Here is a 17,547-nt window from a genome sequence, read left to right on the forward strand (position 1 = left end):
TTTGTTATTTGATGGTGGCTCAATTTTGGTCCTGTGACCTTGGGAGATCACCTAAAGCTCCTTTTCTTTGTTATCTTGTATTCAGCTGTAAAACCAATAGTAGAAGTAAATAAATTATTATTATTATGTCTATATGCATGTAAGTATTAATGGTGTAACAGCCAGCTGTATTAATTTTTTTTTCTTCCCAGGGAAAATGATTACTCCTTCTAAAGAAGACAAGCCATCTTCTGCAAGGTCTCTTTCAAATCTTTTCCATCCAAATCAAAATGCAGCAACCAAAGTTGCTAACCATTCATCCCGCATCCCCACCCCAATTCGGTCTCATACTCCGCAGAAACCGAACCCCAAGACTCCCGTATCCATGAACGATGACTCCGCGGTGGAAACATCATGCGTTGAAATGATGGATGTTGAAACTCCACAGAAGCACTCCAGCAGTCCAGATAAAAATATGTCTCAGGAGCAAAAATCCACGGAGACGGTCTCTGCTGCCAAGCCATTGTCTGGGTCTTCATTTGGTCAACCCAATCCACCCCTGGGAAGTCACTTCATTTCTCAAGCTAACAAAGTCCCTGCAGATGCAAAACATGATAGTTTCAAATCCTACTTCACTCAAGTTTCACCTCCAATCCAGAATCAGCATTCCGCAGCACCCTCCAACGCAAAGGCAGATCATGGTGTGCTTTCCTCCCAAGTCGTGCACAACACCCAATCCAATGGACTCCATCCTCTACCAAAGGCATCATCTTTTTCTTTCACGAACATGGCGTCGAACAAAAATGAAATCCCCAATTGCATCTTTCAGTCGGCAGCTAAAAGTTTGGATCCTCAAGGGAATTCGATCAATAAAGTATCTCTGAACTCGGGTTCTACCAAGCAATCTTCTCCTTTGTTTGCAATCCCTGCTGCCACAAGCAAGCCTTTTTCCTTGAAAGCTCCATCGTTCAACCTTCCCCTTAGCAAAAATGAGTGGGTGCACGAATCTAAAATTCAAAATCCTGGGATAAGTGCTCCATTATCATCTACTACAACCTCTTCGTCTTCTATTGTGTCTTCTTTCTCTGTATCCACGTCATCTTCTGTTGTCACCTCTGTTTCACAGCCAAATTCAAGTCATGTTCAGTTCCCACCCTCACATTCCCTTCCCCATGTAAATAATCCGCTGCCAGCTGTCATGAGTAATTTTCACTGTACAGAAGACAAGAAGCAAACCCAACATCAGGCCCCCCCTGCTAACAAAGCAAATTACAATGCTTTTGAGGGGCACTTTCGGTATCCTAACGTATCAACTTCTGCCACGTCTCTAAGTCAGCCTGCAGTTAGCAGCGTTCAGCATTTCAACAATACTCAACCCAATAGCTTCAATTCTCAACCTCTGTTGCAAGCAAAAAGTAATCCTAGCAGTATTACAAGGCCGCCTAGTTTTGTTCACCCATCAAGTTTGCCAGCAAACACCTATGCTAGTGGAGTACCTTCAATGGCTAATCCTTCAATGGTTAATCCTCCTATGGTTAATCATTCAGTGGTGAATGCTCCAGTGGTGAATGCTCCAGTGGTTAACCCTCCAGTGGTTAATCCTCCAATAGCTAATCCATCAATGGTAGCCCCTTCAATGGTGACTCCTTCAATGGTAACCCCTTCAGTTTCTCAATCTGTTGTAACTCAACAAACAGTGGAAAAGCCAATGCTTCCCCCAAGTAAGCAACCAGAATGCATGGCTAAGACCGCAACTATGTCCAGACCAGTGAATGTGGCAACAAATAGGAAAATGCTTGTGGTCAACAATAAGTGCTATGAAGTCCTGAGGCTCCTTGGTATGGGTGCTTCCAGCAAAGTCTATGATGTAAGTAAACTCTATGATGTAAGTAAACAGGCTGTAACCCTTGCTGGCAACAACTTAATTTGACTGAATGTGGATCAACTATGGAGTTGAATACTCAAAAAGAGCATGTGTAGGTTTAAAACAAGTTAAAATGGCATGAATCAACTTTGCATAATCATCAGTGGAGAAAAGCTCAATATTCATTTAAAAAGTAAATGTAGTGAATAGAAATGAAGTGTTTTATTATTTCTTAATTTTATTATAGATGCTAAACATAATTCATGGTGTAAAGTCAAATCATACAAAAAGAATATTCTCTGAGGGAGTATGTGAAGTTACTTATTATTATCAATTTTACTCTCAGGTCTTAGACTGTCAAACAAGCCGGTGTGTTGCTGTGAAGAGAGTGATATTACGGAAAGGTGATGCATCAGTTGAAGGTTATCTTAAAGAAGTTGAACTTCTCAATCAACTCCAAGGATCTGAATGTATTATAAGACTTCTTGACAGGTAAGCTTCTTTTTTCATGGTGAAATAATTAATCATTTGTGGTCATCATGATCCTTTTCAATTATCTTTGCTACTGAACCAGTGGTGCTAGCTTGAATTTTCAAATCCGTCAGGCAGTCAGAGTCCAAAGATAGTTATATCAATGATTTTGTCTCAAGAAATCATTTCATTTATAATGGCAGTGGTACTGTAGAGTCAGTATTCAGGGTTCCCACTCAACCGTGAAAACCTTAAAACCGTGAATTAGCCGTGAATTTCCTCTACCGTGAAAAAACCGGGAAATAGCCGTGAATTTCGTCTTAAAACCTTAAAAATCTCTCAATCTTGATAATAATACCTTCCCAGAAATTTTCATCTTCGTTCGTAGCTAGCGCACTTCTATTCATTGTGGCGAGCATCGTCGCATGCGGTCGCATGGGTCAGAAAAGCGTGGGAACGAATGTTGCCTGAAGAGAAAAACATCTTTCCCCAGCGCAGGCCTTTTCTCTCCCCCTCCTGAAATATGACACCACTTCTCATCAGCTTATTTACTTTCCTCAAATGGCTTGGTTTCCCCTCCCTCGGTCACTGCTTAGTCCCCCTTCCACCCAATTAGCCTTCCCACTGGCTGCAGCGACCGCTTTCGAAACTAAATCTAGATGGCCATTGTGTCGAAAAATTTGAACGTTTATTCAACACCCTCAATCCTATGACTGGAAGACCGCTAGCCTTGACAACCTGCCATGCGCTGTGGACACTACGCTCCCTGCGTTTGAACCGGGTGACAGCGAGCTTTCGGCGTGACGTTACTAATTCTCGCGCATTGCGGCCCTGAAAACGAGAGAAGATTTCCGCTTATGGCAACACAGCATTACACGATTGTCGCATGCGTCGACCTGGAACTTGCCAGTTTTACGTTGCAACCGGAAAGTTTGTGTGGTGTTATTTACTGTCGGTGGTGATCCAGTTCCTCCGCTTTGTGCTATCTAAGGTAATGCTGTTTGTTTGTGTCGTTAAAGCCTCAATGCCGTCGCGATATAAACTGCTACATAGTCTCACGAATACAAGGATCAAGAACTTTGCTATTTCCTTGATCCATGTATTCGTGATATTATGGATTTCCACCAAGTTACGCCCTCTACGATTAATTATGCTACATAGTCGTTCCATTTTTCCCAGAGCAACGGTAAGAAGGGAACATGATTTGCCTCTGATTAGAGAGATCGATTCAGTTTTGGTCTCAGAGTATTACAATAGCAGGGAAAAGAAGTCATTACACTGCCGCTTGCAAAAGAAAGTTATACGGTGGAACTTCGATATATCGTTCCCGCATTGATCGTTCGCCGTTTCTGGTCCCAAGTAAAGTTCCTTATAGACAATTTAATTTTTCCCCGCATCTATCGTTCCCCGAAGTATCGTTTCTCGCATTGATCGTTTGAAGATCGCGGTTCCGACGCAGAATTTTCCCGCATCCATCGTTTGACGAAAATGAGACGAAATAAATACAATGTGTCATTTATGGCTAATAACGACAAGCACGTAGTTGGAATCCTCTCCAAGAGATGGAACTACCATTGGAAGAAGCTCAGTGCCGTGGGAAAGTAACATTAGCGCATTTCCCAAGAACCTTTATCCCCCTCCATTCACCATTCGCCTCCCCCCTTCTGACGCTTTCCTCTTCTTCAAAATAAAAACAGGTCCCAGCTCGCGCAGGGATCTTATTACGAAGACCTTAGCTTCGAAAAAAATATCGAGTTACACGAGAACAATAGAAACGTGTTTCGCGCTCCCCCCTCTTCTCACCAACTGACCTTTTTCAGCCTAACTGCTTCGAAGTTCCCAGTTTATGGAGGTCAACTGCTGCATGAATCACCTATTAGCCCAAAAGGTATCTAACAATGATATTCAGTAATTGCTATTATGCTTATATTAGATTGAAATGTTAGTAATTTGCACGTTAAAAAAAACGAGACCACACATGACGTATTTTAAGCAAGGAAATAGATGGAAAAATACGATGGTGATTTTTGGCGAAACGCGATATCCTCGTAGCTGAGCTTACGGCAGTTAATTCGGCATTTTGTTCCGAAAACATGATACCAGGTTGTTATCAGTTATCAATTTACGAGCTATACTACTACTAGTAGTCTCACTTGTTAGAGTTACTGACGAAGGGATATCTTCTCAGGATTTTTGTTTCTCCCTACTAACAATCTGAATTCATCTGATCATCTGGCGCTATGCTAATTAGAAAAGAATGGGCATCTTTAGGGTAAAAAATTTCATGGCGCAGTCATATGGTCACGCTTCGCCCTCTGCAGTGTGCTCTGCGTTCCCCCGTACGCGATAGCATCAGTTCCGAACTTCACCTCGTACGAGTGGTTCCCTACTTTCCGGGGTGGCTGGACTTCGAACCACCGAGTGTTTTCCATGTGGGTTTAATAAAGTCATTTTCACTGGTTTAATTTTAGTCGTCTTCCGACCATGGCCCCTCCGAAGAAACTATTGAGAACTTTAAGAGATGGACTGAAAATAATTGAACATGAAGAAAAGAATCCGGGCTAGATGCGCGTGAATATTGCAGAGCGCCTTGGGTTGTCCGCTAGCACATGACGGTAGGGGTGGGGGTAGAGTGAGCTACCTGGAGAAAACAAGTAGAGATATGAAGGCGAAGATCCAGGTGGGCGTGCCGCTGACGATTAACGCAACATTGTTCACGCTTTACACACTACCTCAATTGTATTAAAAATATATTCATTAGACAGGAACAATTCAAGTAATTGACTATTTTTGGCCTTCGTGATCCATCTCACAACCAGTCACTGCACCGGCGAATGCGGTTGTTTTAGGCACAACATGCACATTGCTCTCGTGAATACGTGTACTGGAAATGGTGTTTGATGGATAAGAATTTTTACATCTGACTGAAATCCATAATAGCAGTGTAAATGCCGAGTGGAGAGCAAACATTCAGAATTTTTAAAGAGATATGGGTCGAATCAACAATATGACGTATGTGTCTCGATAAAGTACTACTATTCCTGTTATTATCTAAAATATTGTTTTGAAACCTTTAATGAATTTCTTAATTACTCGCCAAAATCCTGCGTTTCCTGGGACATAGGCAATCTAGCAAAAAAATTAAGCATTGATCGTTTTTCCGCATTCATTTTATAATCGTATCGTTATTAATAAAGAAAAATTGTCCCCTAGTGGAGTTCCAAAAAAAGAGGGTAGTCTTAGAATCGTGTTCGTCTTAGATTCGTGCTGATACGGTGTATGAAATTGTTTTTCGATTTATTATGTTCTATTAACAATTTTCATAAAATATTTTCCGCTGAATAAGAAAGAATCAATTTATTATATTCTATAAACAATTTAAATAAAATATTTTCCGTTAAATAAGAAATATTGGGGTGGGGGAAATTCGGTTACTGTGCAGTAATAACAACGTGCGCAAAAAACAATCTCTCAGCGAGGAATTAAAAAAGAACCTCGAGTGTCCGGACGGAAGTAGGTCCGAAGGGTATTCGGCGTCCGGGCAAGAGCGCGGTTGGGCTGGTCCTTTAGTCGGCCCTGAATTTTGCAAACGATAGATCACGTCATAACAGATATCACTTTTCATTGCGGCGTTAAGATTCACGGCCGTTTGTCGCGTACGTTAATTTTCTGTTGATATACGGCCAGTGATTTTCTTATTGTTGGCTTATTAACGGACCGTGAATTTAGCAAAATTGAGACCGTGAAAACCTTTAAAAAACCGTGAAAACGTGAAAAATAACCGTGAAAACCTGGAAAAAGCCGTGAATTTCATTGTTCAGGTAGAGTGGGAACCCTGGTATTTAACCAGGGTTCCCACTCAGCCGTGAAAACCTTAAAACCGTGAATAAGCCGTGCATTTCGTCCGCCGTGAAAAAACCTGGAAATAGCCGTGAATTTCATCGTATAACTTTAAAAATCTCTCAAACTTAATTTTAGAACTATGATTGAAAGAGCAAAAGAAAAATTGATATGTTGATCACGTTTCAAGGTCAGTCACTCGCAGACACTGTCCACACATTTATCTGCACACGTATATTCTAAGCGCAATAATTGGTCCGTGTGCCGTGATGACACATTGACCTTAAGCCTGTACCAAAGCCGGAAGACTGGTAACCAAAGTGTTCGTTAATCCTGGCAAAAATTCAGAAACTCCTTAATTTCCCTGGCACCCTCGTCCCTCCATTTTCTCACTCACAACCTTAAGCGGGAGCTGAATTTTGCAAATGATATATGACATCAGGAGAGAGAGCACTTTCATTGCTGCGTTTGCATTCATGGCATCTGTCGTGTTTGTTAAATTTTTAGTTTACCTGCGGCTGATGATCGTTATGCGATCAATATTTCTGCCTAAAATGGTTTATCTATAAACTGTGAATTTGACGACATCTAGACTGTGAAAACCTGGAAAAAACTGTGAATTTTATATTTTAGTTTGAGTGGGAACCAAGTTAACACTGCGATATGTTTCAGCTTTGCGCATACACTGCTTAAAGGGCATCCATTAATTATGAGAGGGGTTTAGGAGGGAGGGGGTTTATACAATTCTCACCCAATCTCACTTGGGGGACAGTAGGGGTCCTGGCAAGTATCTCATAATTTTTTTCTGCTACAAACATTGTAAAATGCCATTCTAGACTATGATCTTAGTAATCTTAAATTCTAGTCTTAACTAATCTTAATTAAAAGTAATCAAACAAATTGTTTTTTTTAATAAATCCAGCGCAATGAAGCATAGATACATATTTACTCTGAAATTACACATTTGGAACAATCTCACGTAAGATTAGAGGGAGGGAGTCGAGCCAAATCTCATAGTGCCTCACTAGGGGGGGAAGATGGGATTCCAAAAATCACCAAAATCACCTCACGTAATTAATGGATGCCCCTACATCTGTCCTTTTCTTGATGGATATCGCAACCACTTCACCATAATGCACTGCATGTATTATTGCAAACATAAACCTACTTCTTAGTCCCGCAAGTCTAGACCCGATTCCACTCTTCCCCCATTCTATTTCACTGCCTCTCTGTTCAGCTATGACCATTTTTAAATATTACGAGGACTGTGATTAGCGACTACTAGCTTGGATTGTTTCGAGCTGCGTTGCGGCAGGAGATGGGACCTGCGACTCAACGGGATGGAGAGAGAGAGGCGGGCATTGCCTTGTTTTCTCCAAATCAATCGACGATCAGGAGGTTCTCCGAAGATGCATCAAGGGAACGGGGTGATGAATTAACGAGAAAATGGAAGACGTACTTTATTTGCGATACCAATCTGATGGACACCTCCTCCACGCGTCTTTCATCCGTGCAACCGTCGTCAGCCTCGTGTATGCTGACCCAAATCTAGCAGATTCCCTCCCCCACACCCTGACTATCACCTGGCGATTAGCCTTACCGTGAGATTGTAAGTCGGCAACAGCGAGCGAAAAAGAAGTCGGTGGGAGGTGGGGAAGAATGCTGAGCAGTCATTACATTTCTCGTAATTTTAAGTGCAGTAGCTTAGTAGAATTTGTACAGCCGTATTGAATTGTGGAATGTCAGACAAGACAATAGAATCGAAATCACTCTTGACTCAGGTAAGATTCAAAAACACGAAGAATTGAATGCCAGGTGACGTCAACATCTACTTATGAGCTTGAAGCAGCTTCTTGGCTTCCATTGAATAAATTTAAATTTTAAATGCAAAAATCTATTCCTTGTCCTTTTAAACATGCAAATATAATGTTATTTAAAAGTATTGAAGAATTTTGGCTGTTTTAAAATTGTTACCTATCGCAATAATCACGTAAGATTAACCTGGAATTTTGTAAAATTTCCCTGGAAAACTGTGAATTATACATGAATTTTTCTGCTTCGATTAACTGGACACCCTGTATAAAGTTTTGCTCATAAATCACTCATTGCGTAACTCTTAGTCATTGCAAGTACATACTCCAATGTATACTTAAAATTGCTTGCTGATTTGTGAATGAAAAACTTTGCTGTTTCTACAATTTGGAACTTTATTTTCCTGACTAGTTTCCATACACTGTATCATATTCATAGGACTAGCAGTACAAGTAGCGTCGTTGTGGGTTATATACCAAAAAGGGGAAGAGTGGAAGGGGTGGGGAGGGCAAAGGGGTGAAGTAGTAGAAGTGAGGGAATATGGAAAGCCCTAGGTAGGGGGGAACACCATATTCCTTACACCTTTCCATATTCCCTCACTTCCACGACTCCACCCCTTTCCCCTCCCCACCCCTTCCACTCTTCCCCCCTTTTTGGTATATAACCCACAACGACGCTACTTGTACTGCTAGTCCTATGAATATGATACAATGTATCGAAACTAGTCAGGAAAATAAAGTTCCAAATTGTAGAAACAGCAAAGTTTTTCATTCACAAATCAGTAAGATGGATTTCTACAACGTTAAGGCCTCTACTATTCAGTGCATCAAAATTGCTTGCTTTGATTTTCTAGTGAGATCCGAGTGGAGAGGGAACACAGGGTGCTCTATATGGTGATGGAGAGGGGAGAGATGGACCTCTCAACGTCCATTAAGCTGATGTCTGTCTCTGCAAATCAGCAGATGCCTAGTCCTTTTCATCCTGGTGGGAAAATCCCTACTGTGACTGTAATTTATTACTGGGTTTCAATGTTGAATGCCGTGGATGAAATTCACAGAAAAGGTGAGTTATTAAATTATTGCATTGTATATTTGAGGACCTTAGAAGCCAAGGGTGAATAGTGCAATTTTTTTGGAGATAATTGCAGATAGTGGTTCGTGGGTTATACAATATTGTTGTAACCTAGAGATTCATGTGAATCCTTGAATCCATATGTTAATGCATATCAGTGATTCACTTGTACCCCTTTGCCCCAACAGTATTGTGTACCAACGGTGTACCCAGGATCAAAACAAGGGGTGGGGGCAAGTCATAGTCATTCAAGTTGTAGCATTTTAGCACGGTGAAAAGGTGAATGAAACCAACGTTTCAAAAAATTATAACAGTGCTTAATTAGTTTTTAAAAATATTGCTAGAAAAATATTATTTATATTTTAGATCCATGTCTTATACTAATATCATTTTCGTGGGTTTAAAAAAAATTTGTTCCAAACTATTGTTTCAATCCAGTCCTGATTTTCCTTATAGAATTTTGCGATTTGTGCTTCTGGGGGGAAGGGGGGGGGGGGGGCTACTCCCTTCTGCCCGCAGCTGGGTACACCCATGTTGTGTACCCCTCAAACCATTATCTGTACTATCACCAAAATTTAAAAAAATTGCACTTATTCCCCTTGGCTTCTAGGGTCCTCATTTCTCTTCTTGTAATAGATGTTTTCGGAAAATATGCATAGTAATTTTTATGTATAGTGAGTCCTCGTTTAACGTCACTTACCGTTCCTGAAAAATGTGACTATAAACGAAATGACGCTAATCGAAACATAATATCCCATAAGAAACAATGTTAAAAGTGAATATCGGCTCCTAGACCTCACAATTCCTACGCGAAAAAATTTTAGCGTATCATATCTGGGGCATTTTTTACGATGGGAATGCCAAACTAAGGCATAAATACAAGTTCCTGTCTTCATCGGCAACAATAGCAGCTGTGACGTAAATCCTTCTCCATTTTTGTATCTTCCCGCATTTGATCTTCGGCTTCGCTATGGTGGTCGCCCGGGCGAGCTTCGCCTGGGCATCATCATAGCTGAAACATCGTCGCAGTTACAGGAACCAAAATTATTGTGAACACGGCGAAAAAAGTGACGACAAAAACTCCGAGTTCTACACGGGAAATTCCTTGAAATAACTTTTTAGGTTCCTGAAAACCATTATGTCAAGTAAAACCTTGCGCACCTATCTAAGATTTCATTTTGCAGAAAATTTGCTAAAACTAATCGCAATTAACAATAAACGCCGTTTTACACTTCGATTAGACTGACTGTATTACCGCCCGCAAAACGAACAACCTGTAACGCCCGCCGCTTGGCGTTATTTCTCGTGCGAAATTTAAAAGACTTGACGTTATCGCGAAGCGAAGGTGCGATAAACGAATGACGGTCTCAAAATTTTCATGACGTTATCGCGAAATGACGTTAAACGGGGTGACGTAGAACGAGGACTCACTGTATTGGTTTTTTAAAGAGTTAAATATTACCAATGTTTGTTGCTCCATGTATGTGTTCTCTAAAGCCTTTTTGTGGCATGAGAAGTAGAATGTACATACCCCATTAGTAACTATCTTGCCGATCAGCTGTTACATATTTTGACGTGGTTATCAAAGCTGAATTCAATTAGAATAATGATGCTTTTTTTCAGAAATATGAAAAAGGGTGAGCCTTGATACAAGATTATTAAATCAAATGAATGTTGCATCTACTTTTTGAGTCATTAGCAGACATAAGTTCGATAAATATTAAAATGAAATTGGTGCTATACATGGTCAGTTTCATGAATATGCAAAAAGATCACAATCTAATGTTTCAATTGTTGCCATAGACCGTGCCCGCAATATTTAGTCTCGATTGGGTCTAAACTGTAGATTTGTGTGAAGATCAGATGGGAGTTACAGGCAATTATTGACTTATGTTGTAATGTTGACACTGTGCTTCCTTCGTTTCTCAGGGATAGTTCACTCGGATTTGAAGCCAGCCAACTTCCTTCTGGTTGGTGGGCACGTTAAACTCATAGACTTTGGAATTGCTAGTGCCGTCCAGGTGGATGCAACCAGTGTGGTGAAGGAAGATCCAGCTGGTACACCCAACTACATGAGCCCTGAAGCCATTGGATTGAACGTCTCTGGATCACCTAATGCACAAAACCAGTTCCACAATCCCAAGGTGAGTTTCATGCCTACATTGTAATGACTCCATGTGTACTGCTTAATACCAGATTGTGGTGATTTTAAGTTAATTGTCATAAATTATGAAGCCTGAATAGGGTCAATAAATATGCAGTTAATTTGCCAGAGGCAAACACAACTGAGTACGTTTGAAGATTTTCTCAGCTTCTTTTATCTATCTTGTAAGTTCTTTTCGGGAAATGCTTTGTGGAAAACATTTTTCGCTCAACGTTTCACTCCTCTTTCTGTGAGTGTTATCAAGAGAACGATAATGATTCTTTTGATAACATTCTCTTGATAATGCACCCAGTAAGAGGAATGAAAAAGTTTTCCACGCAGCATTTCCCAGAAGGAACTTACTAGATAGACAACTGAGTACGATTCTCCATTTTTTGGGTTAAACTACATCCAAATTTGCTGTACTAAAGAGTTTTGCCAATGATCCTCTGACATTGTTTGAGGAGGCAAAAATCATGCAAAAAGAGAAATATTACTCTCTCAGGTTGATAAAAGAGGCTATCAAGATTGCTAAAGCACAGAAAAACATGAATTGAAGGGTGAGATATCCTATCTACTAATCGTAGAAGTTGGAACTCAGAGAGGCAACAGATCAGCAAACATAGAAAAAAGGTGACGATGAAGGGCTTTACAAAGCCCAAGAAAAATGCGGAGTAGCACCTTTGATCTGCCAGAAGATGCCTGGAGGATCCCTGGCAAATCTGCTGTTGAAGGCAAATCTTGACACCGTGCAGCCTGAAAAATCATCAGTCACTTCAAGGAAACCTGAGGCGCAACAGCTAATTACACTTAGAAGAGATTACGTAAAGCAGTCATGTGTGAGATTAGTAAAAGACTCACTGATGTGGTATGTTTATCAGAGATGGCCTATGTTTTGTTTTGGCATGGGAATGTATGGAGTGCAAGGATGTGTCTCAAGCAGGTGCAACGTAGATGACTGCTAGGCAGGACTTGCTTGAAACATCCTTATCCTCTGCACACGAGCCAATCTTGCCTGGCACCATGTTAGCCTTCTCTGGTGTAAATGCACCCAAAAAGGTTGTAAATACACTGAAGGGGGCACCACTGGTTCCGAGCGTGGAGCAAAGAGCGGCAGGAATGGGGGTGCTTGGGTAGGATTAGCCCAATTAGTTACTTTGACCAAAACATTGACAATCCCATAAGGGTCAATGCTTACTATAATGGCAGTGGCGCCGACTCCATGGGGCCTGAGGGGGCCCGAGCCCCCTCAAAGATTCGTTTGGGGGGACGGAGCCCCCTCAATAATTCAAGAATGTAATTAAGTTATATTATGCTTTGTGAAATCACAAAAATATATTGGTAATTTTTATTTCCCATGTTTGACGATAGTTACCTTTTAAAATAAATTCAACAATGTGTTACAACAAATAATTATAAGGTTAAGCAGGTTAACTGAATCAAGTGGTGTGAATCATGCTAGTGTTTCGGTGCTGCGACTCACTTTGAATTTAACGTCTTCCCGGGGCAAGACCTCCGATATGGGCCCCCCCAATATTTTTTATAAGTCGGCGCCCCTGTATAATGGTGAAACTATATGGTAAAATTTTTGGTCATAACTCGTTAATTCATCAAAATAAAATGGAACCCACACTGTAAACCTTTTTGTCTTACTTCATTGGTAGGCTTCGCAAAGTTATTTCTTAAACATCTGTTCTCAGGGAAAAATTATTATTAATCACCACAGTTACGTTCTACAACGAGCTTAGAATAAAATAAAATTTTACGGGAGTTAACTAGTCATTTCCCTGCACTTTATTGGTGTTTAATTTATTATAGGCTATGGAAATCCAACAATTACGATACGAAAGCATATTTTCAAGGATAATCCCACCAGTAAAGTGGCTAAGAGGACACAAGAGTTTATACATTAGTAGAAGTATCGCAAATGATGGGAAAACAGTGCAACTTGGTTATTGCAGCCTTGGCCATGACGTCAACACAGATACTACATAATTTGTTCCTTGTCCTGCCAAACTTAAAGTGAAAGCAACGATATGTACCTTGGATTTATTGTCAATAGAATCCAAAAAAGTTTTCGTGGATATTTCACTATTACATATACCACTACTTTTTTGCATAACGTAACTTGCATTTCGATGTGTTTCGATGAGTTTTCATCATCTTCAGGGGCCAAATTGAATTAAATTGAGTTGGTGAATTAGATTCCAAAAACTCGTGTATAACGTCAACAAAACTTGGCTGCAAGCATCAAAGGACTGTGCAAAAGAAAATTACAGATATTTTTTTCAGCAGTAGGACATCATTTAAATGTGCTTGTAAGTTTTGAATATGTATTAACATACTGTATTGTGCCTTTACTTGAACATAATACTGTATTCGTTGCATAGAAACGTTTCATTTTGATACCTTATTTACATAAAATTTGAATTGCACGACACTATTATGTACTCATAAATTTAGTATTTACACCAATAATCTCATTAAAGTATGTATTTCATGAAGAAAAATGCATTTCAGTTTTTATTTCCTTTGTGTTATTGATCAATTATGTGGTTAAATAACCCTTATTTAGTGTAGCTCTGATATAGCGTCAATAATTTTGTGGTCCCTTAAATGATGTTATAGCAACTTATTCTGTATCTTTAAAAATGTAAAATGTCTCAAATGTGCACCAATGAAAAAGTTATTTAAATACGTAATGCTATGCATTGTTAACCATCTCTTTTCTACTCTTGTATTTTTTTAGGCTAGCTACAAGTCTGATGTGTGGTCCTTGGGTTGTATTCTGTACAGCCTTGTGTATGGGAGGAGTCCGTTCCAGCACATAAAGAATGAAAGGGTGAAACTGGATATGATTTGCAATCCCAAGTATGCAATACCTTTCCCTACAGACTGTGCCATCCACCCTCCCCTACTTAGGGCGATGAAAAGATGCCTGGTGAGGAATTACAAGGAGAGGGCATCAATAGCTGAGCTGAAGGCAATAGATTACTTGTGTGGCAATGGGATTGATGAAAACTCGTGGAATTCATGGAAAGCTATGGCCACTGAGAAGATTCTTAATGCTTTATCTCCTGACTGTAAATTAAAAGCTATCAAGGTGAGTTATGCTTATTTATGATCAGTTTTCTGACAGGCATGTAAATTTGGGGTGCTTGAGTGGTTTTCTGGTTGCCTATACTGGTAGTTATTTCTCAATTTCCAAGCATTGGAAAATCATAAATTTCATTTATAAATTTATTGTAATGCTGAAATTTATTGTCATTGCTGGTTTTTTACTGAAATGGCTGCAGTTATTATTGCTTGGTATCTGCAGGTGTTTGTTTCTGACATCCACATGATTTTTCAAAAAAATTTAAACCGTAGGGCACTGGTGGTATTAGTTTATAATATCCGATTTTGAGAAAATTTTGTATCTGAGACTGTAATCTGAGTCAACAACTTGAGTAGGAGTGAGAAAGTCGGACGATAAGTACCCCTTGGTCATTTTGTTGAAGGAAAAATTTGGCAGTAGGGTGGTTTTTTGATTTTTCGAATTTTTTTTTCAGGGCACCCCCTCATTTTATGCCAATTAGTGTAAAAACATATCCTATAAAATATTATTGCAGTTGGATTATGGGAAGATGTGCTGCATTGCACTCAAATTTGAGACATTTTGGTGTTTTTGGTTGTTTTTTGGATATGAATGGTGATAAGAAGGTGCTGGTATTTTTCAACTAGTTTTCTGTGGTAACCAACAATACACTAGACATTTGACATGCTGCACCTAAAATATTTTCCAATTGTGACCAGTAGTTCCCGAGATAAGGCCCCAAGAGTGAGTGCGTGCCACCCCAGGTAGACATTTTGGGTGGCACGCGGATTGCAAGCGCTCAGCATTTGTTGATATGTTTTTACACCCACTGGTATAAAATGAGGGTTCCCCGAAAAAAATTCGAAAAATCGAAAACTTCCGAAATTTCGGATGTTGAAGTTGTTTCGGGTTTCCCACTGGATGAGGTTCTCCATCTCTGCCCACACCTCATCCGGTGGGAAACCCGAAACAACTTCAACATCTTCATACGCTGGGAAAACCTCAGATCTTTCTTTCCGAGATTTCCGTTTGGGGGTGTTAAGCCCCACCTCTTCCCCTCTCCTTGCTTTGTGCCTGTTCTCTTGCGGTTCTTGCTTTGGTTAGTTGAGTTAGTTATCAAGGATTCATGAATGCTGTTTGTTTAGTTCAAACTTAAGGTGGCCAACACTAACACCAAAAACTGGTCCACACAGACGTGCTGATTCCGAGTTTGCTGAAAATAAGGTCTTGAATCTCCCAGAATGTTCTCACTGCTGGGACAAATACTCGAAATTTTATTTGGCTGTTAAGGGATGGATTTAAAGATTAATGATAAAAATATGGGGTGATCAATTGATGATAAGATAAGGAACTGCTAAGTAGTGAAGATGGCCTTAATTTTTTTTTGTAAAAATGGAAATAATTCTCAAAGGACCGAAGAATTATTTGTAATAGCGAGGATTTTGTGTCATCCAAACTTGTTACACGCGGAGAAATTAACATTGGCGATCATAGGTATGTCCAAGGGACCTAAAACTCACCTTGTTATAGGCGGGAATTTTTATATGCATGATTGTTATTAGTGAGTTTTGCTGTATATGCACTTTGGGTGAGTTAACCTGCTCTTTAGAAACTGCGGTAACATTTGGCAGTAGACATATGTCTTTGGCTTGTATTTTATGTCGTCTACAAAATATTTCTATTTGATTTTTTCAGGTAATTGAGGAAGTATTTCGCTCTCCGCCAGTTACGAGTAGTGTACAGCCTACAAAATAATTGTATTTAATAAAAATATTTGTATGTGTAAAGATAACCTTTGTAAATACATTGTGTAATAACCCTTATAAAATGTACAGTATCCACTACATTTCTACTTTATTGTTAAACCATTCCGCTCATCACAGATATAGAAAAAGTTTTTTGAAGCATTTTTAAATTTTAGATGTCACTTTTAACAATGCAATATTTTGGCAACACTTAAGTCTTCTATTGCTTCTAACTATCTGTTTTTAATGCTGATTTTGCAGTATATTTACTCTCAGAATAATGTAATGTACTCTGGAATTCACCTTTTCTATGTAAAAATAACATCATGCTTATAAATTTTAATAATAAAACCTATGCAAAAATATAATTTGATCAATGATGTTTTACTTATGCTGAAGTTGTAATAATATTCACCTAGGGTGAAAGCTAGTCATTGAAGGAGATATCAATGACTCGTGTTTTTAGTGATGGGTTTCTGTTGTGAAGGGCTAGGTTCAAATTTCATTGGCAATCGAGATTTTTTTGCTGCCTCCTTCACCTCATAGAAATGAAGTGAAAGATGCAGTTGCAGTATAATTACCCATTGGATAGAATTTTGACTCTTCTGAATATTGCTAAATATTTTAGCTTCTGAGATCAACATTTGGTGGTATTTTCAAAGAATTTTATGCCTTGGTAGTCCCTGGGTGTTCAATTTTCAATACTTGAGGCAGTATTTCCAATATTCAAATCAATTATCCACTGAATGTCTTAGTATTTATACGAAATACGAGAGAGTATACATCTGAGAGGAGATGCATTTCACTTGCTTATTGCTGATGCCCTGATAGATGATATTTTAAATCACAGTAACGGTTACACTCTGGGGATAAAAATTGTGAGTGAATCATTGTGTTATAGAATTGTGAATAAGAGGGATTGTCTTCAAGAGTCAATGTGAGTTGGATGCAAAGATAAGCCCTATATATGAACTGGGATGATTAGCAACATACTTAAACTATCAAATAATAAAATTTGTAGCTGTGACAGGTATATTAGCCTCTTTCATCAGGAAATATGTACGTATCTCCTTAGTGTTAGGAATGCAATTTATATTTAAGGTGAAATTTTTGCAGTTCAACCATGCCATTATTCATTTGGTGTCCTTGTTAATTTCATGCTGCTTAAGGTTACTTATGGCCTTCCTTCAATGGACCAAATAACTGTATGTCTCAGTTATATCCTGAGATCAAACAGCCATATCAACAACTTTTCACATAACTGTACTCCTGAAAAGTCAGTTTAGTAATTTATGATTATTTATTATAGATTGTAATCGCTTGTTAATGTGGATGCAATGCAATACAATGGTGTCATTTACTTGGCAAAATTGTATAGTATCCATCATAATCGATGAACAACGCATCTCGCCCAGCTTGTTATCTCTTATTTTTGAGCTACGTACACCTTATTTCATTGAAGGAGTATCACTGCATACCATTAACTCGCTCATAGTTCATTATACTAATTCAGAGTGAATTACTTGATATTTTGTTTACTTCCATT

General features: G+C 39.2%; 1 protein-coding gene across 1 annotated transcript in view; it reads left to right on the plus strand.

The window, feature by feature from the left end:
• Positions 1 to 16,369, plus strand: part of LOC124169230 (uncharacterized threonine-rich GPI-anchored glycoprotein PJ4664.02-like) — a 31,554-nt gene extending 15,185 nt beyond the window's left edge. The window contains exons 9-14 of the mRNA XM_046547772.1: positions 192 to 1,846; positions 2,190 to 2,335; positions 8,820 to 9,028; positions 10,967 to 11,181; positions 13,930 to 14,283; positions 15,952 to 16,369. Coding sequence (XP_046403728.1) covers positions 192 to 1,846; positions 2,190 to 2,335; positions 8,820 to 9,028; positions 10,967 to 11,181; positions 13,930 to 14,283; positions 15,952 to 16,011 — 2,639 coding nt within the window. The 3' untranslated portion in view covers positions 16,012 to 16,369. The remainder of the gene's footprint in view (positions 1 to 191; positions 1,847 to 2,189; positions 2,336 to 8,819; positions 9,029 to 10,966; positions 11,182 to 13,929; positions 14,284 to 15,951) is intronic.
• The last annotated feature ends 1,178 nt before the right edge of the window (positions 16,370 to 17,547 follow it).

This window comes from Ischnura elegans, chromosome 12 (genome assembly GCF_921293095.1).
Source record: "Ischnura elegans chromosome 12, ioIscEleg1.1, whole genome shotgun sequence".
Taxonomy (NCBI): domain Eukaryota; kingdom Metazoa; phylum Arthropoda; class Insecta; order Odonata; family Coenagrionidae; genus Ischnura; species Ischnura elegans.